General features: G+C 52.2%; 1 protein-coding gene and 1 non-coding gene across 2 annotated transcripts in view; one reads left to right on the top strand and one right to left on the bottom strand.

Annotated features, from left to right (window-relative positions):
• Window positions 1-21,592, bottom strand: part of Acsf3 (acyl-CoA synthetase family member 3) — a 42,237-nt gene that overhangs the window by 18,628 nt on the left and 2,017 nt on the right. Inside the window, exons 3-7 of the mRNA XM_051168870.1 lie at window positions 21,245-21,284; window positions 20,749-20,981; window positions 18,859-19,013; window positions 16,797-16,942; window positions 11,032-11,204 (exon numbers count right to left, since the gene is read on the bottom strand). Of these exons, the coding sequence (XP_051024827.1) occupies window positions 11,032-11,204; window positions 16,797-16,942; window positions 18,859-19,013; window positions 20,749-20,981; window positions 21,245-21,284 (747 nt within the window). The remainder of the gene's footprint in view (window positions 1-11,031; window positions 11,205-16,796; window positions 16,943-18,858; window positions 19,014-20,748; window positions 20,982-21,244; window positions 21,285-21,592) is intronic.
• LOC127209711 (small nucleolar RNA SNORA72) lies at window positions 1,092-1,213 on the top strand. The gene has a single exon (XR_007833222.1). It is a non-coding gene; the product is annotated as a small nucleolar RNA SNORA72 (small nucleolar RNA).

Raw genomic sequence — 21,592 nt, 5'->3', positions numbered from 1 at the left:
CAAAAACAACAACAACAACAAAAACAAACCCAAATGACTATTTGTAGACACGGACAGGCTGGCTCTAAGACTGCAGGGCCGGGAAGATGGCTCGGTAGATAAGCCCTTGCTGTGCAAATGTAAGGATTGGAGTCTGGATCTCTAAAACTGGTGGAAGAGGCAAATGTGGTCGTGTGTATCTGTAATTCAAGCTCACAGCAGATGAGAGGTGAAGGAGCAGGACCCTTGCGGGCTAGGGCAGCTACCCTGCTGCAAGTGGGCGTGAACAACAACAGGCCCTGCAGGGTGGAGGACGAGGACCAGCACCAGCTGAGGTTTTCTCCTGAGCCCCACGTCATGGCATGGCATGGGCATGTGCACACCCCAAACACATGAAATAAAACAATTGGCATGTGCAGGATTGTAAGGAGTAAGAGCTCAGTGGTGGGGCACTTGCTGAGTATGCACGGGCCCTGGATTTGATCCTCAGCACAGCAAAACTTAAATTTAAAACTTGACATTTGTAGTTAGAGTGAGAACAAAGGGTTAGGCTGTTGCAATTGCACTACCATTTCAAGACTTCCTATAACGCTAAAGGAGCGATGGAGGCAAGGTGCAGGCACAGCCCATGCTCTCACATGTGCAACTGCTGTTCACCAAGGGCGCAAAGGTAAGTTTCTGAGGAAAGTGGTCTTTTCATGAAAGCAACCTCTCTGTATACTAGGCAAACACGCACCCCAAACGCACCACAGACTTAACCCTGACTCAGGCTTCAGAAAAAACCTATCTCACAGACATGATACCTGAAAGCTTAAGACAAGAAAGAAAAATAAAGTGGGCTTGATCAAAATTAAAAAAAGCTTGGATTTATAAAACACATGAGAGCAGGGGGATCGCTGTGAGTCCCAGGCCAGCCTAGTCTACAAAGGGAGTCTAGGACAGTCAGTGCTACACAGAGAAACCCTGTCTTGAAAAAAATCAAAATAAATAAATAAATAAATAAATAAATAAAATAAAATAAAATAAAATAAAGCACAGGGGAATTCAAAGACAAACCACAGAATGGGAGAACTGGCAAATCATGTAACCCAGACAGGACTCTTAAAATAGCACTGCAAATTCCCTGGTCTGGTTCTGTAATGATCAGGACAGGCGAAACATCAACTACAGCAGGACCACACATGTGCCCTGACCGCGTCTCCCTACGTCTGGTTTTCAAATGCTGGTGACAAAGCAGGTAAGAGGAAGTAACAACAGAAACACACCTGAGCACTGAGAAAACAACTGCTGCCATAGACTCTGAGGCACAGCGATGACACGGGACAAAATGCTGCAGCTGTGTGTCTGAGACGGTGGATGACACCTTAGCCGCCGGAGCTAAGTATGTGCTAAGACTACAAGTGCTAGATGCTGCCAGCGTCTAGCGGGATGGCCGGGGGCAGATTCCAAACAACATTAGATAGAACCTCACGTTGGAGCCACTAAGATTCTAAAGCCCATCAGCTGGTGTCCAAACCCCAACAGATCCCAAATCATCACACAAATGTCTCATAAACAGCAATTACCACATGGAACATCACTTTGCAGCAAAAAGGAACACACGCCACATCTGGATATGTTAAGGCTTTGTTTCCAAAATGTGACTCTGTGGGGTTCTACCATACATGTGGGAAGAAACGCGGCTTGAGCAGGGCGGCCTGGCCTGGGCGCTGCCATCACAGCATGGTCACTGCAGGCCTCTTGCCTGCCCAGGTGTCCTCGCTCTATCTGCAGACCCATCCATGCATCACAGTACTGCCATCCAATTGCAGCCACCAGCCGTGTTGCAGCACCAGGAGCCATTCCTGATAGCTCTCAGTGAACAGGCACCTCACCACACCCCAGCTTCCCTCCCAGACACCTCCCAGGGACCCTGCTGGGTTCTAACGTCTAAGAGAAGCTCTCCCAGTCACCATGGTCAGCCAACCTCGATAGTAAATGTCACTGCTTGAAAGATCACTGCATGCGGGTTCTGTTCAACTGGAACAGAACAGTACACATGTGGCTAACGCCGAAACAGAAGGCTCTGCTCTATGCAGGACACTGCGCTCCTGTGGCTAGGAAACCAGTCAGTGCAGCCCTACTGTGTGTGACTTTAGGATCTAGTAAGAAAGAACTCAAACGTGGTGAAGCCATGTTCCTTCTACAGCCAGGTATACAATGGCACCCGATGACCCCCTTGCCCCACACAGTAGATCAGTGCCTGGTCCTGTGGGAGGCAGGTGCAGAGATGGGGCCCTGCAATCAGGGCATCACCTTGAGAGACAAGAGACGTGCGTTCCCAGGTAAGTGGCATGAACTAGACACATACCAGCTTATTAACCCCAAGATACATGTCTGCCTCTTCCTCTTCCCTACCCCCAACATTGTGCATTTCTGACATCTGGCTGTGGCTCATCCGCCATGGTAACGAATTTTGAGACAGCTGCTCTGGGCTACTGAGGACTTGTGGTGTCATCTCATTGGTGTCACACCAGCTTTCTTTCCTCTTTGGTTTTTTTCGAGACAGGGTTTCTCTGTGTAACAGCTCTGACTGTCCTGGAACTCTCTTTGTAGACCAGGCTGGCCTCGAACTCACAGAGATCCGCCTGCCTCTGCCTGCAAGTGCTGGGATTAAAGGCGTGCGCTACCACGCCCAGCTAACACCAGCTTTCTCAAAACAGCAGCTGCTATCACAGCATCAGCACCCAAAGACAGAGAGCGAGTCAGGGTCCCAAGTCTCTCAGCTCAATCCTGTCTTAAGCCAAGCCCAAACCTCTCCTGAGGCACCTCAAACAGGTTCACCATGTCCAAGGCCATAGACACAAATGTCCATCAATCCTACCTGTGCCCTTGAGAATATGGGCTACTGTCTGGCCTCTCAGTGCACACCCCAGCTATGGTGTCACAATGGGCAGCCACCTCAAGAAGCAAACACACATGAAAGTACTTTGGTTCCTGTATCGCCTCTGGTATCTCCCATCCTCCTGTCCTTTGTCACCACCATGGTCTTGTATCCATCTAGATCTGCTTTTGTGACTCCACAAGCGAGGACATGATGTTAGCCTCCAGTACCACCCACCTTTCCCCAAATGACAGACTGCACTTCTCCCTTTTTGAGATTTGGTCTTATCATGTAGCCCAGACTGCCTTGGAGTGCATGTTGCTGCGAACCCAGGCTCCTGAGTGACATGCTCAGTGTGCCCCCTTAAAAGGCTGAATGGGTGCTGGGCTGTGGTGGCGCACTCCTTTAATCCCAGCACTCGGGAGGCAGAGGCAGGCGGATCTCTGAGTTTGAGGCCAGCCTGGTCCACAAAGCGAGTCCAGGACAGCCAGGGCTACACAGAGAAACCCTGTCTCAAAAAAAAAAAAAGAGGCTAAATGGTCCTCCGTATTCCACTGTGCATAATCCTTGCCACATTCTATACTGTGCTATGCACTGCGGCTGATGCTGTTCACCGGCTGTTGTGAACAGTGCGGCAGCGAACATGGGCACACAGTCTCTGTCACATCACTACCTCTAGTCCTTTCCCTCCCTTTTTGAGAACCCTCCACACTATTTTCCGTGACTAAAAATGTACTGACTTACGTCCCCACAGTGAGCACAGGTCCCTCCTCCACTTGCTCACCACTGCATGCTTGTCTTTTTGATACTGCCATCCTAACAGAGGCAAGGGCCATTTATTTTGCTTTCATTTGCATTTCCTTGACAACGTTAGCCATTTTTGTGAGAAGTGTCTGGTCTCTCACTCTTCCAATGGGGTTGCTTATTTCCCTGCCAGTGAGTGGAGCTCCTTCTAGACCATAGATTTTACTTCTTACCAGATGCATGGTTTACAAGTGTTCCCTCCCTCCCATTCTGTGACCATCTCTTCACTTCTTTCACATTTCTATGTTAACCTGATCCCAGCAACCGAGTTTGGCTTTTGTCCGCTGTTTCTGGAGTTTTTTTATCCAGACATCTCTGCCTAAAGCACTGTCGCCGGCATTCTGTCTTCCAGTACTTCAAAGTTTACGTTGCTACAATTAAGAATCTTTGACTCGGAATTAGTTCTTTTACACAGTCAGGTTTTGCTGGATTTTTGTCTTTGAGTTAGTGTCTCAGTAAGTGACCCAGACTTGCCTTGAACTCACTACACAGGCTCAGGCTGGCCTCAAACTCACGACCCTCTTGCCCAAGCCTCACAAGTGGAGTAGCACCACCCCACCTTTGATCTTGGTTTTGTACATGTGAGCATTTATTAACTATTATTATTTATTGATGAGGCAGTCTTCTTCCTTATATGTCCTCTAGGAACTTAAAAAAAAGTTGAACCAGTTGGCTGCCAGCTGATGTCTCTGCTCTGCTGCGCTGGTCTACATGTACGTCTCTTCTTTGTGGGAATACCATGGTTCTGGCACATTTTGAAGGTAGGCAGTTTGAGACTCACAGCTTTATTCTTTTTTGCTAAAGACTGCATTGGTTATTTGGGATAATTTGTAGGTCTATTCAAATATTAGAATAATTTCTACTTCTGTGAAGATGTCATTGGTATTTTGATAAGGGCTGCATTAATTGTGCAAAACATTTTGGGTACTCCTTTTAAGTATGAGCTTGAATATATATTTTTATTTTATATGTATGTTTGTCTACCTGTACGTATTTGCATGAAGGTTTGTCTGCATGCATGTATGTGTACCACATGTTTGGAGTATCCTCATGGCCAAAAGGGGGTGTGGATCCCCCTGGAACTGGAGTTACAGATGGCTGTGGGCTGTCACATGGGTGCTGGGAATCAAACCCTGGTCTCTGCAAGAGCACCAGATGTTCTTAAGAGCTGGGCCATCTCTCCAGCCCTGCTCACTTGCACATATCGGTGTTTCACAGTTTCTGATGTAGAAACTCTTTTCCTCCCTGGTTAAGTTTATTCCTAAGTAGTTTATTTTATTACATGAATGGGTATATATGGGGAAGCCAAAGAATACCTTGCAGGGGTCAATTCTTTCCTTCTACTATTCTTGGGGATTGAACTCAGGTCATCTGGCTTGGCAGCAAGTGTCTTTATCTACTGAACCATCTCTCTGGTGCTAGTTTATAATTTTTAAAAAAGATATTATATTGGGATTAGTTTCTTGACTTTTTTCTAGATAGCTCACTATTAGCGTATGGAAATGCTGACTGTGCACCCTCTAACTTTCCTTTGTTTAAAACTGATAGTGCTTTGGGTTTGTGTATATATGATTTCATGTCACCTGTAAACAGAGTAATTTTATTTTCTCCTTTTCAGATGTGGTAACTCTTGTTTTGGTTGGTTTTGCTTTTTGAGACAGGGTCTGTGTATCCTGGAACTCACTCTGTAGACCAGGCTGGCCTGCAAGTCAGAGATCCACCTGTCTCTACCTCCCAAGTGCTAGGATTAAAGGCATGTGCCAACCCTACCCGGCCAGATGTGGTAACTTTTATTTCTTGCACCTGATGCTTGAGCCAAATCTTCTAGTATCGTGATGAACAGTAAGAGTAGCAACAACAAGAAAATGGTTTCCTTGACTTGTTTTAGACTGTGAAGGAAAAGCCTTTAACGTTGGCTCATTCAGGGTGATGCTGGCTGTGGTTTGTCATATATGGCCTTTATATTGAGGCAAGTGCTTTTTCTACCTAAGTTGCTCAGAATTTGTCATCAGGGGTTGCTGAATGTCATTATATGTTTTTTTTTTCTGTATCCACTGAAATTACGTAAACATAGGAAATATAGAGAGAAGAGGAGATAAGTGGTTGCCTGGTGCCCAGTGAGAGGGCAGTGGGTTGGGATGACAGTGAGTACTAACAGCCACTGTTTCCAGAGTGATGGGCGTGTTCTAAAGGGGACAAGTCCACAGCTCTGTGAAAACACCAAGAAGCCCTGGGCAGAACATTCACAGGGTGAACTGTGCATGAATCACACCTCAACAAAGTACTTTAAAACCAAGGCCCGGTCGGTCATAAACTATATAATGTGTTTTCCTGGGGGCCATGACAGGGAGGCCCTGAGCTCCTGGGAGAGAGACAGGTTCCCAGGGAGTGCGCAGAGCTAGAGGCTACTCAGGACTGCACCGGAGGAGCAAGCTGAGAAAACAGGAGAAAAGCCAGGGTGGGGTGCTCCCTGAGTGGCCCAAATTTTCAAGCACCCCTTCAAAGGGCACGTGGGTAGGCGGGCTGGCCCAAAGTGCAGGAAAAAGGTATTTAGTGGGGGCTAGAGGTGCTCAACAGTTAAGGACGCTCACTGCTGCTCACAGAGGACCTGGGCTAGATTTTCAATAACAACATATTGGTTCACAACCATCTGTGACTCCAGTTCCAGGGGATCCAAAGTCCTCTTCTGGCCCCCACAGGTACCAGTATGCACTTGGTGCAAACATACACGCAGACACAATACTCAAACGTTGGGGTGAGGGGTTGTACTGAGAAGCCAAGTTGCCTGCAAGCCAAGCTGGTTGCAAACCACCTGCTTTTTGGTTTGAAGATTCCTCACTTGGGATCAGCTGCCTCCTAACTGGCCCTGGATGCAACACACACAGCTCATAAGTGGACACATGCCTGGCAAGGGTCAGCCCCACCTGAAGTGAGAGCTATAGGAAAAGGACACCAAGTGTCTGACCCCTTCAGTGGGGCACGTGCAGCAGATGACACATCAGGACAGATGGCAGAGATAGGGGGTGGGGAAAGGAAGTGGAAAGGGGAGGCCAGGGTGCTGGTGGCCACAGGGAGAGAAGGCAATGGCAGAGCAGGCTGCTGACTGGAGTGATGGCTTGCATGTGAGAACTGATGAGGTAATTGATTTTCTTAGAGAGGCAAGTTTGCTCCAGCCGTAGCTGCCCCAGCCGAGCCTCATAGCTGCTGTATCCTCAGCGAGAGAAGCAGTTCTGTGTAAAGGCCCTGCTTACAGGGTGGTATTATCCACATCTGTGCAGCCATTTATCTGTTGATAGACCCCTATTGTCGCTGGTTGGTGTTTGGCTCTCATGTAAGCGAGCAATTTGAGAAAATAAAAAATAAATAAATAAAGAGACAATGCCTGATGCACTCCCAGGGCTTGCAGCAGAGCCAGCTGGAGAGCTGAGGCACATGAAATATGCATCACAGCCAACAAAGCAGGCTTAGTGCACAGAGGGGCATCACCTCTTCTCCAGAGAGCACAGGCTGGAGAGCCCCGTGAGCCCCCGCTTGGAGGAACCTGTGCAGGTGGAATGGCTTTAGAGGAAGCCCTGAACACAGGAGAAAGGGGCAGGCACTGGTCTTCCAAGCCTCACTGCCTGCCCACGCTGCAAGACTCAGGAAGGCAGGATACAGGGAAGCAGATACATGCAGCACTGGCTGACATGCACGATGCCAAGAGCTGTGGGCTCTGGGGCTAAGTAGGCTCCAAGACAGACGCGGAGACAAGGAATTTCACATGCAAGGACTACGCTTGGAAGCCCCTGTGATGCAGTAAGTGTTCTTATTTAGTTCCTGTACCAGTCCCTTCTGAAGGACCCGGAAGCTCATTCCTCTCACCTTAGATGGGACTGTGCACATGGCTACCGTCTAAAGAAAGCCTCAACTCACAGCTCTGATTTGTCACATTTCATACCACCTTTTTGATCCAGGAGCACCCCACCTTCTTCTCCGTTCTCCCAGAGTCCTCCTGAGATTATAAAAGTTGTCAGGCTGATGGGCAGACATGCTCTTGAGGAGCTGAGAGCCTAAGACAGCTGCTGTTTTAGGGGCCTGTCTCTCCAAGGACCTTTGAGTTTAGAAAGGCCAGAATATCTACAGCAAGGAGTTATGGGTGAGCATCCTGGGGTTCCTGCCAGTCATGAGGAGGACAACAGATGTAGCTCTCAGGGTTTCAGCCTCTTCAAAGCAGCAACAGGGCCTCACTGGCCACAGAGAACATGTCTGTCCTGTCTCTGAGATAGCCTAGGGCAAGATGAGGGGTTGGGTTCACCCTCCCTCTGTGATCTGATCCGATAATCTTTCCTAACCAAAGCAGGAGTATGAAGAGATTTGGGGTGACCACATGGTACATTCCAGGCTTTAGTTGTTTGGGTGATTAGGCATGGAACTAAGGGCCTATACGTATCAGGCAAGCACTCTACCACTGAACTCCACCCAAGGTCAAAGTCACAAACTTTTAAGTCAGAGAGTCGGACTTTGTCAAAGGCCACATGCCGGCACATGCTTATAGGAACATCGTCCCATCTTTAGACTGTGCTCAGAGTCCGGCACAGACCAGCATGCTCATGAGGGTTCATGGCAGCAGGGGCTCGTGTGTTATCATGGCAGCCATAGCTGCCTCAGCAAGATGGAATGCAGGCTCAGGTCAGACGCTATCCAGGGCCAGAGGGGCCATCAGCATTTTGTGAAGGCAACACCCAGCTGAGACTACACATCCTGTCTATGTGGACAGACGCTTGCCCCAGCCTGTGTACAAAGGTAGAAAGTCCCTTCTATGTGCACTGCCAACATACATGTACCTGTGAAGCTGGCATTCTCAGGCTACTGCAGCAGCCCCAGAGGGCAGTGGGCACTACCCATCACTAACTACAAGTGGGGCTTTTATTAACAGGGAAACCCAATGTTTAAAGTCACGGTCTGGAAGCCTCACAGTTAAATGCTTTGAAACTTACAAGCACGAGAAAACAAAGTGTCTACGAACTCAGCTCAAAACGCTGACAGTGTCTGTGTACTGCATACCACCCACAGAGGCACACACACGTGCAGGCTGACAGACAGACACACAGATTCACGCGCACCGCAGTCACCATCTAGGAAACCAGTCCCCCTGATGATGGGCTAGGATGTCAAAGGCAGGCAGCCATCAGCAAGGTGATAACGGACTCAGAATTGACAACACTGGGGCCATGCAGGATGCCCCATGGCAGGTGGCTGTGGCCTTGGAAGAACCCAGACGATCTAGCCTAGGTAGGAAGGTGGCGTCTCAACAAGGCACCCTCCTGTCCCCCATCTGCACATCTCTTTTTGTGGGCACTCTGCACTCACTGATAGATACCACAGGTGTGGCTTCAGGTACGAGAGCCCGGTGGAGCTGCCAGCCAAGCCTTACGAACTTTCTTTTTATGACAACCAGAAGCAAACCTGACCCAGACTGGATCTGAAGTAAGGGAGAAGCCACACATGACACCACATCCAGGTTAAAGTTGGCAACGGTGGCCCCTGAGTTAGTTCTGCCTGGCCATGCCTGAGGGCAGCTCTGGGCACTGGAGTGCAGCTGGGGCAGAGTACTGAGGGTCAGACTGGCCAGCGCCCTTCACTATGGGACTGCTGGAGGGGGGAGGAGGCTCCTCTTTGCTCGGCAGCATCCACTTTCCTGCCATCTTAGACCCGCAATCTGGGGACAAGTTTCTGGCTGGGGATCTCTAGGAAGTGAGCATCCATCAGACTCCAGAGCAGCCGCTGTAAATCTTAGCCCATGCCAACCTACCCCAGCATGCGCCCTCTTACGGCTCAGGGTGGGCCTGAGCCACCCCCATGCCTGGAGCCCAGGGTGCAAATGCCCCGAGCTAGCTGCCAACTATTCCATTTTAAGTGTCTCAGGAAAGAGCTTCTCTGCAGACAGGATCAGCTGAGGAGGCATGGGACACGGCAGTCAGGTGAACAGCAGCTGCTGTGCTAAGCTACATCTCCACTTCAGACAGCTGTCCTGCCTCAACCCCACCCTGTCGACTCTGCCATTTTCTGAAGAGCAGGTATTCCTGAGGCCCACTATCTAAGGACACCTAAGTGAGAAGAGTCCCTGTGGTGAAATTGTCAGCCCTCCACATGCCCTCCCTGGCAGAACCCATCAACGCACAGAGGTCTGGGGACTGGTCAAGCCTGGGAGAAGCAGGTGGCCCAAATGTGCACTGTTTTTTGAGCTGTGGGGTGGGGTAGGCAGGGCAAAGGCCCCAAAGCCAGGAAAAGTTAGGTAATTATAGACACTTTAACATGTAGGGTTGCAGAGGCAGGTACAGGTAAGGGGTCTTGGGCTAGCTTGACGAGGCCTGAGGCAGGGGAGGTAGATGTCCACTCGGGTTGGGGGATGGGAGTGGTCTTCAGAGAAGGCCCCAGAAGGAAGAGACCAGAGAGAAAGAGCTTAACAAGGCACTGAGGCAGCTCCAGGGCAGGCAAGAGGCACGGAGACCCCACCCACGGGGGAAGGGCTGAGAAGTGGCATCACTGGCTTTTCACAGACTTAAGCTCTGAGCTGCCATTTCCCCTTTGGTGGAGGCTAAAGGGCAGCAAAGGCAGGCCCACAAAGACCTGAGCAGCCACCTCTGGAGGGGACCCCAGGGACTGCTGGACGGCCTGCAGCAGGACTCCAGCACTAACTCAGCACTAACTAATTCATTTCGCTTTCTCAGGGTCAGAGCATCACAGCGCCCACCCACTCTCAGGGACGACCACTCCCTTATTGCTCATGAGCCCTAAACTTCTCTACGGCTGATGTTCTCTTCTTTTCTTTTGTTTTTTGTTTCTCTGTGTAGCCCTGGCTGTCCTGGAACTCACTCTGTAGACCAGGCTGGCCTTGAACTTAGAGAGATCCACCTGCCTCTGCCTCCTGAGTGCTGGAATTAATGGCATGTGCCACCATACCCAGCCTCTTTTTTGTTTTTGTTTTATGTACGCTGGCATTTTGTTTGCATATATGTCTGTGTGAGGATGTCAGATCCCCTGGAACTGGAGTTAGACATTTGTGAGCTGCCATATTGGTGCAGGGAATTGAACCTGGAACCTCTGGAAGAGCAGCCAGTGCTCTTAGCGGCTGAGCCGTCTCTCCAGCCCTCCAGGTCTTAGCTCGTAAAACCCTCAGTGAAAGAAGATACCCCCCACCCCGCCATCTTAGGCTCACTTGCCAAGAGTCACGTGTAAAGCTGAGCACCACTTCCCTGCAGCTGAAGCAGCTACCTGAGCACCCCGGGCTCCAGATGGCGCCAGCACCTGCCCTCTACATTCCCACAGGCCTAGTCTATGAGGACTGCTGCTGGCCCAGGCTTCTCCTCAGTAAAACCGCGCGACCTCTCGACATGACCTCCAACATTCCTACTGCCCAAGGCTGCTCCCAGCACGGTGGGGAAGAAACCTCCAAAAGATGGCCTCACCTTAGTCCCCTGCTCATTCCCCTCAGCATGGATGGTGTAGGAGGCATCCTTGTGCAGGTTTTCTGAGACAATGCGTACTTCCACCCCCGGCAGTGGGGTCCCCACAGAACCTGTAGAAAGACAGGAAAGAAGGTGGGTCCGGAGAACTGCACTCTTGGGCTATGCTTCCCTGTGTATCCGACACACTGGGATCACTGTGAGGAGACCAATGTGCTCTGTGACCACAAGGACAGACATGATGTGGGGACAGTGGCCAGCCAACGGCCTGCCGAGCCTCACTGATGTGATGGTGGTAGCTGGTCGTGCGGCCTTGCCACTGCCATGGCAGGTTCTAAACTACTGCCTGGTCAAGGAGAGCTGGCCACCCAGCTGGCTGACCCAGGGGAAGTATTATCTGAGGAAACAGACGTGTGCAGGACTGACTGAAGCAGGCCACGGGCGGGTCCCAGGAAGGGCTGATGTGGAAGTGCATGTGGCTCACACGGGTTTGCTCTGTATACTGGGCTGCACCAAATCTCTGGACTTACACTTCCTCCTGCCTGCAAAGGTGAGACAGAACGCAGCTGATAGGGATGTGTCCATAAAGTCCCCACGCTTCTGGACAACGGCCTGTGTTGAAGTATCACTCTGCTTCTGACTTGGGGCCCAAGCCTTGGTGCCAACATAAGAACAGCAGAAGAGGGTGGAGAGCAGAAAGGCCCACACCCAGGCACGAGGCCAATGTCCACAACACACTTTCTCCTAAGAATTCACATTATAGCTTCAGGCCTTTATTTTAACCATTGCAGTTAAAGGGAGTCTGTGACAGGACATGCATCCCAATGGTGACTCAGTGGATCCTCCACACACACCCCGTGTCTTGGGCTCAGGCTCCTGGGGAGGCCTGTCTGTCGTGCCCCTGTTCTACATGACGCATGACAGCAGGGCAGCTGCCCTAGGGTGTTTTTGGCTCCAGGTGTGTGGATGCCATAGCCTCACCACTAGTCAGAGGTGAGTCACCCATCCCAGTCAGACAGTGAAGCAGCATCCTTCCTGCTTTGTCTTTTGGGTTCTACGACTAAAAATCAGGGTGACCGGGCTGGCATGGTGGTGCACGCCTTTAATCCCAGCACTTGGGAAGCAGAGGCAGGCAGATCTCAGTAAATTCAAGGCCAACCTGGTCGACAAAGTGAGACCAGAACAGCCAAGGCGACACACAGAGAAACCCTGTCTCAAAAAACACAATCAGGGTGCCCATGTGTGGCTTAATCAATCATGTGCAAGTGCACAGCTCAGTGCAGTGAGGACTCATGAAACTGCTGGCCCTGCCTCTCCAGGTTCAAAGCCTCCTCATCACCTGGGAGCTCGCCATCACAGTGGAAACTTCCCTCCTGCTGCCGCCCAGGGGTCTGCTTTGTTTCTGGCTTCCTGTTCTAGATGCTACATTATAGATGAGACCACTCAACTGCAGTCTTGAAGTCTCTTATAGGGCCATCTCCTGGTGGCCAGGGCTGCAGACCCAGGATGTGTACAATGCCAGGGTGGGCTCATTTGCTCTTTCTCTCATCATCTCACAGAGCCCCCTTTCAGCGGCTACGTGCTTACACCTTCACACAGCCTTCCAGATGCCCCGAGAGCCACCTCCTCCACCGTCTCATAAAGTCCCTTTTCAGTGCTGAGGGAGCTCCTGTCTCCTAGACCACCAACCAGCTGCCGTGGCTCCTCCCAGCCTTCATGTCTGCTGAGATCTAGCTGACAGGACAAGGGCTGGTTACCAGAAATCTTACTGTTAAGACAAACTTCCCCCAACAGTGCTAGCCTGGCCCGTCTCACAGTGAGAGGCCGTCTAGGGATCTAGCCCCATCATGACCACCGGTTCTGCTTCCAGCGCCCTCCTCCCCTCAACCTCCGTGTGTGTGTGTGTGTGTGTGTGTGTGTGTGTGTGTGTGTGTGTGTGTGTGTGTGCGTGCGTGTGCGTGCGTGCACGTGCGTGTGTAAAGGCATCAAAGGTGTAAGGAAGAACGGGAACAAAGTGCAGAGGCCGTGTGCGGAGGAGGAAGGCAAGGAGCAAGTGCCTCATCCCAGCCACAGGGCTGTAGCTGCTATCAGAAGGAGGCTGGTGCCTGACTGAAAGGTGGCTAGCCCACGGGTTAACATCAAGTGACCCTTCACCTTCTGAGACGGGTCAGACTCATAAAACTCCACAGGTATGCCCTCAGCAGAGCAGACATGCTAATTTTGCCAGCGACCTCCATCAACACCCTGCAGATATCTATAGGCCTGCCACTTTCCCTCAGTTCTCACATCTGCTGGATCCCTGGTCTAGAGGCCTTAGGAGCCCTGGGCTCCAAGCTGCTCAGGAGTGAGTGATAGTCTGGGAGCTGCCTTCAAGTTTCAGGATAAAAGCAGAACTCCTTGAGTGGGGCTGAGCCTGGCCTGGCCCAGAACCAGCACAGGTGAGCAGGTGTGCTGTGTCACTAATCGCCACACACCCACACAGGGCATCTGAGCACAGAGGCTCCAGGAAACATCTAAGGTCAACACCTTGGGGACAGGGCCCCTCCTAGGCCAGAGCAGATGGCAGCAGTCATGTTCCCAACAGCTGGCCGTTCTTGAGAATGGTGTCGGCTCTCCCTAGACAACGAATGGCCTTTGGCCTCCACCTCTGAGGGTGTGAGGACACACAGCATCTCTGCACACCTGGGTCCTAAAAGTGAAGCCAGTGACAAGGTCCCAGAGCCCTGTCATGCTGGAGCTGTGCCCTGGAGCTCTGAGTGGCTCTGATAGCAGCCCCAACTACAGTCTAATTAGACCCAGTGAGAGCACAGATTATTTGTAACCTCTTACAGCCACTGGAGAAGACCAGAGGAGTGACATGCTTGCACATGGCTGAGCTCTTCTTTGGGGATGACCACAGAAATAAGGCCCCAAGGCCACCACCATCAGAGATAGCTGCTGGGAGCCCTGATGTGGAGGAAGCAAGAGCTGGGACACACATTCAGATCCTTTTGCTTAGAAGCCAGGGCTGAGCCCAGGCAACAGTAAGGAGGCTGCTGCTTGCTTTTTCAAGCCAGAGAATCGACTGCACTGGGCTGCTGGGGCTGACCCAACAGCCCTGGGCCACAATCATTGTACCTGATCCCATTCTAGAGAAGACCAGCTGTCCCCAGCATCCCACACTCCATCTACTGGGCCCAAGTGGAAGATACAGGCAGCAATTCAGAACTCTAGTCAGTCAACAGGAGGCCAGCAAAGGCAGGGGCTGTCAGGACTTTCGGTGTTCCTGTCTCACATTTTAATACTTTTAGGGTGAGATAGTTCCTACATACTTCATATGGATGGTCCCCCATGGCCGTATGTAAATCATCCTTATAGCTTAATGAGAATGGTTCCAAATAGCTCACACAAATGGCCCATAATCTCATGAGAATGGACCCCATTGCCTCAAGCAAATAGTCCTCAAAACCCTGTAGGTACAGTCCTATGGCCTGGTGTGCATCATCTTCATGGCTGTGATGGTGTAAAGTGGTCTAGCACCAGGGGCCATGTGAGGTGATGCATGCAAATTCGTGTTGTATGATTTTTTTTCACACACATTCTACTCAGTCACAGAAGCTACACTCCATTGTGCTCCCATGGAAAGAGGTGCTGGCGCCTCCTGCTTCCAGCCCTTTCTACTCAGGGGGATCTGTCTTGCGGTTGCTCTAGTTTGTAGCTGGACTTGGCACTCTTGGACTGAAAAACCACTGTTCCCACCAGTTCCTCATTCTGGAGACTGTGGGAGCTCAGCAGAGGGCCAGCCTCCTACCGGGGCCATCACACAACAGGAAGGACACAGGAGGGAAGGGAGAAGGGCCAAGATGGTCCTCTAGTCTGGGATCTACCTTCCATTTGATTTCTGCCAGGCAGCTGTGGCCATGGTGAAAAGATCTGCTGTGGACATGTGACGGCCGCTGCAAGCGTAAGGCAGGCTGGCTGCAGATGTGGTGCTGTGGACACGTGATGGCCACTGCAGGTGTGAGGCAGGCTGGCTGCAGACATGGTGCTGTGGACACGTGATGGCTGCTGCAGGTGTGAGGTAGGCTGGCTGCAGACGTGTGTTGTGGACACGTGATGGCTGCTGCAGGTGTGAGGCAGGCTGGCTGCAGACGTGTGTTGTGGACACGTGATGGCTGCTGCAGGTGTGAGGCAGGCTGGCTGCAGACATGGTGCTGTGGACACGTGATGGCTGCTGCAGGTGTGAGGTAGGCTGGCTGCAGACATGGTGCTGTGGACACGTGATGGCCACTGCAGGTGTGAGGCAGGCTGGCTGCAGACATGGTGCTGTGGACACGTGATGGCTGCTGCAGGTGTGAGGTAGGCTGGCTGCAGATGTGGTGCTGTGGACACGTGATGGCCACTGCAGGTGTGAGGCAGGCTGGCTGCAGATGTGGTGCTGTGGACACATGATGGCCGCTGCAGACATGGTGCTGTGGACACGTGATGGCTGCTGCAGGTGTGAGGTAGGCTGGCTGCAGATGTGGTGCTGTGGACACGTGATGGCCACTGCAGGTGTGAGGCAGGCTGGCTGCAGATGTGGTGCTGTGGACACATGATGGCCGCTGCAGACATGGTGCTGTGGACACGTGATGGCTGCTGCAGGTGTGAGGCAGGCTGGCTGCAGACATGTGGTGTGGACGTGATGACTGCTGCAGGTGTGAGGCAGGCTGGCCAAATGGTCAGGGTGCTGACCGTGCTAGGCACGGTTTAACACTCACATAATTCCTACTGACGTGCTGCCTTTTCACAAGCCCAGTCCTGCACTGAGCCAGCTCCCATAGGCCATGTCTGGGTACCCTGCCACCTGTTCTCCCCACTTCTGCCTCTTGCTAGTACAGCCATGCCTGCTTCAGCCCTGGGCCTCTGCCATTTCCTGCCTAGCCAGAGTCCTTTGCCCAGTCCCCAACCTTCCCTCAAACACTGGGGCACAGCATCACCCTGATCCACACAGAAGGGAAAGGAGGGAGAGCCAGGATGCCTTTGAGAAGGGCGGTGCCAGAAGCACCTGGCTTCAGGACTCATGAGGGTAGAAACAGAACACGAAAAATGCCCTGACAGTACCAGTCACATGTAGCAGTTCAAACAAACAAACTCCTAAGCCCATACCAGTGTATACTGCGTGTACTGTGTGACAGGTTCACACTCACACAGAAGACCTGTATACCATCACAGCGCAGGAGGAGGGGAGCTGGATGTGGGGGATGACTGCCAGGACCCCAGTATGGGCAGATCTATGTTTTGTCACTGAGATGAGGGGCACGAACGGCACTGGTGAACACACACTGACACAAGAACACAGCACAGAAAAGCCAACACCCAGGATGAGAACTCAGGACTGCCGCTACTGCCTGCAGGTGGGGGAGGCATGGCAGCCGAGGGAACTGTGGCCTGAGAGTTGGGCTCTCCCTAGCGGCATATGCTACTCTTGAACTTGGGGTCCTGTTCTTTCCCAAATGGTCCAGCGAGGAGGGAATGAAGCACCCTACTGCCCTCTCTCCACCACCACTTGGGAGGAAAGGGACAGGGGAAAGGATGGCTGGCACCTTGAGAAGGTGCTCATGGCCCTGTAGTCTGCTGCAGAAGGCAGTGTCCTCCATGTCCCCCTTATCTAAGTACAAGTGGACAAGGAGTCACACGCAGGGCACTGGGAAATGGAAGGGAAAGAGCTGTGGGGCAGCTGGTACCTGGCAGGCGAGCCTCCTTCAGGGGGCTGGACAGGGCCATGCCAATCTCCGTCATGCCATAGCGCTCCAGTAGTGTGTGGCCCGTGGCGCTCTTCCACTTCTCCAGCAGTGGCACAGGCAGGGCAGCTGAGCCTGACACCATCAACCTAGGCAGCACAACCACAGGGCTTAGCTCTGATGGGGCAGTTCACATGCAGACTTCCCATGAGTGCACACAACATTTCTTCCATCTCTATCTTACACTTATAATTAAAAGCAAGTTGGAGATAAAACAGGCTTTTTTCTTTTCTTTTTTTTTTTTCTTTTTTTTGGGGGGGGGGGGGTCAGGGGATGTTCAAGTGTTCAAGACAGGGTTTCTCTGTGCAGCCCTGGCTGTCCTGGAATTCACTATATAGACCAGGCTGACCTTGAATTCATGAGATCTGTCTGCCTCTGCCTCCCCAGTGCTGGCATTAAAGGCGTGTACCACCATCACCTGGCTAAAACTGGTTTTTAAAGGATTTTTTTCCAGTGTGTTTCTGTAAACGTAAGCAGGACTTTCAAAGGGAAGTTAGCTAAGGCAGCATCATCGGTGGCACAGCAAACAATCATGATGCTCTCACTGACAGTGCTAAGGCACCACAGCGATCACGACACAACTGTGGAGATGCAGTTGCATGCTTCATGGAGGAAAGGCTGCACCACCCGCCGGAGGAGGCAGACGCTGTATAAGCGGAGCTGCTGAAGCCGGAAGACACCCCAAGGGACTGGCAACTTGAGGTGATGATGGCAATGACAGCGGGGCATCCAAGAGTCGCCACGTTGCTCTCTGCTACAACCCCATGGCATGCCACTTGCAGGAAGGATAGCCCTTTGTGTGTCACCTAACTTGAAGTGGGAACCAGCCCCACTCCCCTCCAGAAGTGAGGCCAACAAGAGCCCGGCACTCTCGCTGCCTCTGCTGAGGCTTCTGTGGGTTTGGTGGGATCTACTGGTCCTTCCCTGGCTCTGGCTCCTCAGCACTGGATGCCCCAGGATGCCTCAGGTGACAGGCCTGGGTCAAGGACCCAGGGAGGCGGCAGCAGCATCAGAAACAGGCTCCGATTTCCTCAGTGTTGTTATGGAAAGAGAGCATAGGACTGGCAGGCAGAGCAAAGGCGGTGCTCTCCTATTTATCTGGGCTCACCCAGAGGATTCCTGGGGACACAAGGCGCTGCTTCCTATGTTCTTCCTGACCCAGATGTGGAGCACACACAGAAGCTGCACCCACACAGATCATGCTTGGAGGGGTGTGTGTGCATGCATGAATGCGTGTAGCCTTGACTGTCCTGGACTTGCTTTGTAGACCAGGCTAGCCTTGAACTCACAGAGATCCGCCTGCCTTTCCCTCCCTGAGTGCTGGGATTTACAGGCATGTACTCATGCTTGGAGTTTTAAATCAAAAGTTGTCCCTGAAATTCTGTCAGCCAGCTTCAGTCCCCTTCCCATGTGCCAACATCCCTGTCCCTCTGGCAGCAGAAAAGTGTCCTAGCCATATCTGCTGCAAATGTGGATCTGCCCATGTGTGCTGATCCAGTAAGCCACACTGTGATTATTCCTAGCTAGCAAATCACATTTCAAGAGAAAGTTGGGAAGAAACAATGCCCATGAGCTCACAGGAGAGAGATGGGCAAACTTCTGCCACTGAATGGCCCGTAGGCCTCAGCCCATGGCTGTGTGGATAGGTGCCTGTCCAGAGTTGGGGGAGGAGGCAGGAGGGCAGTCAGCAGTGGGTACAGAGTGAGGGGAGGCCTCAGAGAGCCAAGTCAGAGCGGAGCAGTAAGAGGCTGGCTCAGTCCTCAGCCTTCCATAGGCAGAGAAGCAGACAGAGATGTGGAAGACAGAGGTACTGGGGGGTAGACAGCCATGTGGGTGTGGGCAACAGAGAGAGAGAATCCCGGCAGAGACAGAACACAGATGTACGCAGAGTCTACTAGATGCCCAGAGCCATCTTTTAAAGTGGCGAGCTGATCAGACACTAAGGATGAGTTATGCTGCTGACCACCAAGCCTCATGGGAGGGACTATCGGCTCTTTCCACTCACCTAATTTTTTCTTTACAAACTGCACGTACGAAATCCTGCACGTGAGGCTGTGTGAAATGCTTGTCATGGTAATCCAGCAGTTTGCTGTAGATAGTGGGCACTGCCATAAATACGTTAATCCGCGGAGCTTCAGAACTCAGGAACTTTTCCCAAACCTACAGGAGACAGGAGGCAGCAGCCAGCAGTTAGAAGACAGCACAGCTGCCAGCCACATGCTGCCTCCTGCCTCCATTCCAGCCTCTCCTCCTGACAGACACCTTTTTCTGAGTCAGATGAATGTGGCCATTAGGGGCTCCAGCTCCGAGGGCTCCTGTGCCTCTGCCTCTAAGACAGTCCTATGAGACATTTGTGTCTGGCCTGAGAGGAGGAACAAGCCAGAAGCAACCTCAGCCTCAACTGCAACCACACAGGGACCATAGGGCAGCCTCAGGAATCTGGATGGTGCTTAGTGCAGGAACGAGATAGGTCTGTTAGCTTACCTGAAAGCTTCATGTGAGCACTGCAACTTACCATAATAAGCTTCTAATAAGCTACAGTATAAAACATTTAAATTTCTCCCCAGTTAGGTTTTTGTTTCAATATATCACCTTTAAGAAAAGCTGATGTCCATTTAGTGACTCTGAGACTCCCAGATGCCAAGTAAGCAAGCTCCACATTGATGTGGTCCTGACCCCTGACTCCTGGTGCCACAGCTTACACACACACACACACACACACACACACACACACACACACACACACACACACACTGCATGGCAGATTTCACTGGCCAGGCACTGGAAAAAAGTAAACCGAGATGACATATAGCCTGTGCAGGGCCACCTGCCACTTAGCTGTAATTGTGAGCCTTCACCTCAGCTGCCAACCGAGGTAACACACACCTCTGGGAGAACAGGGCCACACAACCTCCTAACTACAGAGTGCAGAAGGCCACGAGAGAAGCCATAGAGGCAGAGCTTGGAGGGCCAGGGCAGGAGGGCCTTCAGCAGTGCGGGGGGGGGGGGGGGGGGGGGCAGGGGTTCAGATGCAAATGATGGGAATGTGGAGCAAGGGCTGCCAAAGCCCAGGAAGAGCCAGGGAAAACCAGCACCACAACAGGGACAAATCGGGTGGACTTGGCAATAGGCTACACACAGTGCAGACGAAAGGACCAAAGAAGCCAGGGTGGGGTGGGGTGGGCAGATGATGTAAACTCACATGCAGATGAGGAGGAAAAGAAAACCATGAACAGTGTAAGGCATGCAGGACAGGACTGAAGTGTGCCAAGTTGTCAACGCAGGCAAGGCAGTGGCACAGGCTGGCTCACGGATTCAAAGTTCCAGACTGTCAAAGAGGCAGTTCCTCATGCAAGCCTCGGACGCTCAACAAGCGTCACCTACAGAGACTGGCAAAGGTCCCAAGACACAGAACGAAGCTGGAAAGAACAAAGTGCAGGACCTGCTTCTTCCGGTTCCCAGGGTGGAAGTGACCAAGTGTCAGCATGCTCTCCTTCAGCGTCCTTGACCTACAGCTCTGGTCACTGCCTACACAGGAGATGCCACACAGCTCAATGGTGCCGGCCCCACTGCCAGCTCCCCTTCCCAAGGCCAAAAGTGCATCCCTACTCCCTGTCTTCTGGGACCTCCAGAGGACCCAGAGAAGCTGTGGCAGAGGACAAGCTGCTGCCCACGTGCTGCTCCAAGGCTTTGGCTGTCCTGGAACTTGCTCTGTAGACCAGGATGGCCTCAAATTCAGAGATCCGCCTGCCTCTGCCTCCCAAGTGCTGGGATTAAAGGCGTGCGCCACCACTGCCTGGCAGATGTGTGCTGTTTCGACCCTCCAACCTATGGTCACAGTCACAAGTCACACAGAAACTCACTGGCCTGCCAGGAACCCTCGATCCTAGCTTACCTGCTGAGCACTGAACTCAGGCAGCATCACACAGGTGGCTCCTACCCAGAGTGGACAGAGCAGCTTGTTGACCACGCCGTGGACATGGTGCAGAGGGAGCACATGAAGGACCACATCGTTCTTCGTCCACGCCCATGCGTGAACCAGCCCCGTCACCTGTGGGGGACAGCACTGCCTAAGAGCAGGGATGGGAGGTGCCGGCACAGCACTGGTACCTGAGTGCTCTCGGCATCCTGAGAAAGAGAAGGAAGGATAAAGATGGCTCTTGGCTCTTTCCTTTCAGTAGCTCCTGAAGTGGGAGCACCTGAGCTCTCCTGTGGCCAGGTGAAGGGGACAGACATGTACCTGGGGCTGCAGAGACCTTAGGAAGCCCGAGGAACAGGCTCCACAAACGCTGTGGATGGCAGAGATGGGATTTTGCCCCTGATTCCCTGCAAAGGACAGACTGCAGCAGAGTTCAAGTTTGAATGTGGACCAGCCTAGGGTAGCTGTCTACCTGTGCTGAGCTGGTCCTGGCACCACAGTCGCCCTCTCAGCTGTAACAGGAGTCAGAAAGCAGGTTTCCAGTCATGTCCTCAGCTCTCACTGAGAAGCCATGTGCACAGGCTCCTTCGTGTTCCCTGGACCATGGAGATGAGAATACTGGCTCTAGCAAGCCACCGTAGCTCAGTGTCTCCTCCAGGAGTAATGCGGCACATAGCCTAATCACACCTGTGTGCCTGCCTCACCTGCCACGCGCCAAGGAACCTAGGGGACTCACGCCTACCTTCCTCTGTGTGTTGGTTTTCATTCCACCGTACAGGAGACTTCACTGTATGTGCACATATTTCTGAGAGAGTGAGCA

Source organism: Acomys russatus, chromosome 26 (genome assembly GCF_903995435.1).
Source record: "Acomys russatus chromosome 26, mAcoRus1.1, whole genome shotgun sequence".
NCBI classification, from domain to species: Eukaryota; Metazoa; Chordata; class Mammalia; order Rodentia; family Muridae; genus Acomys; species Acomys russatus.
This window is presented reverse-complemented; position numbering and strand designations above follow the sequence as displayed.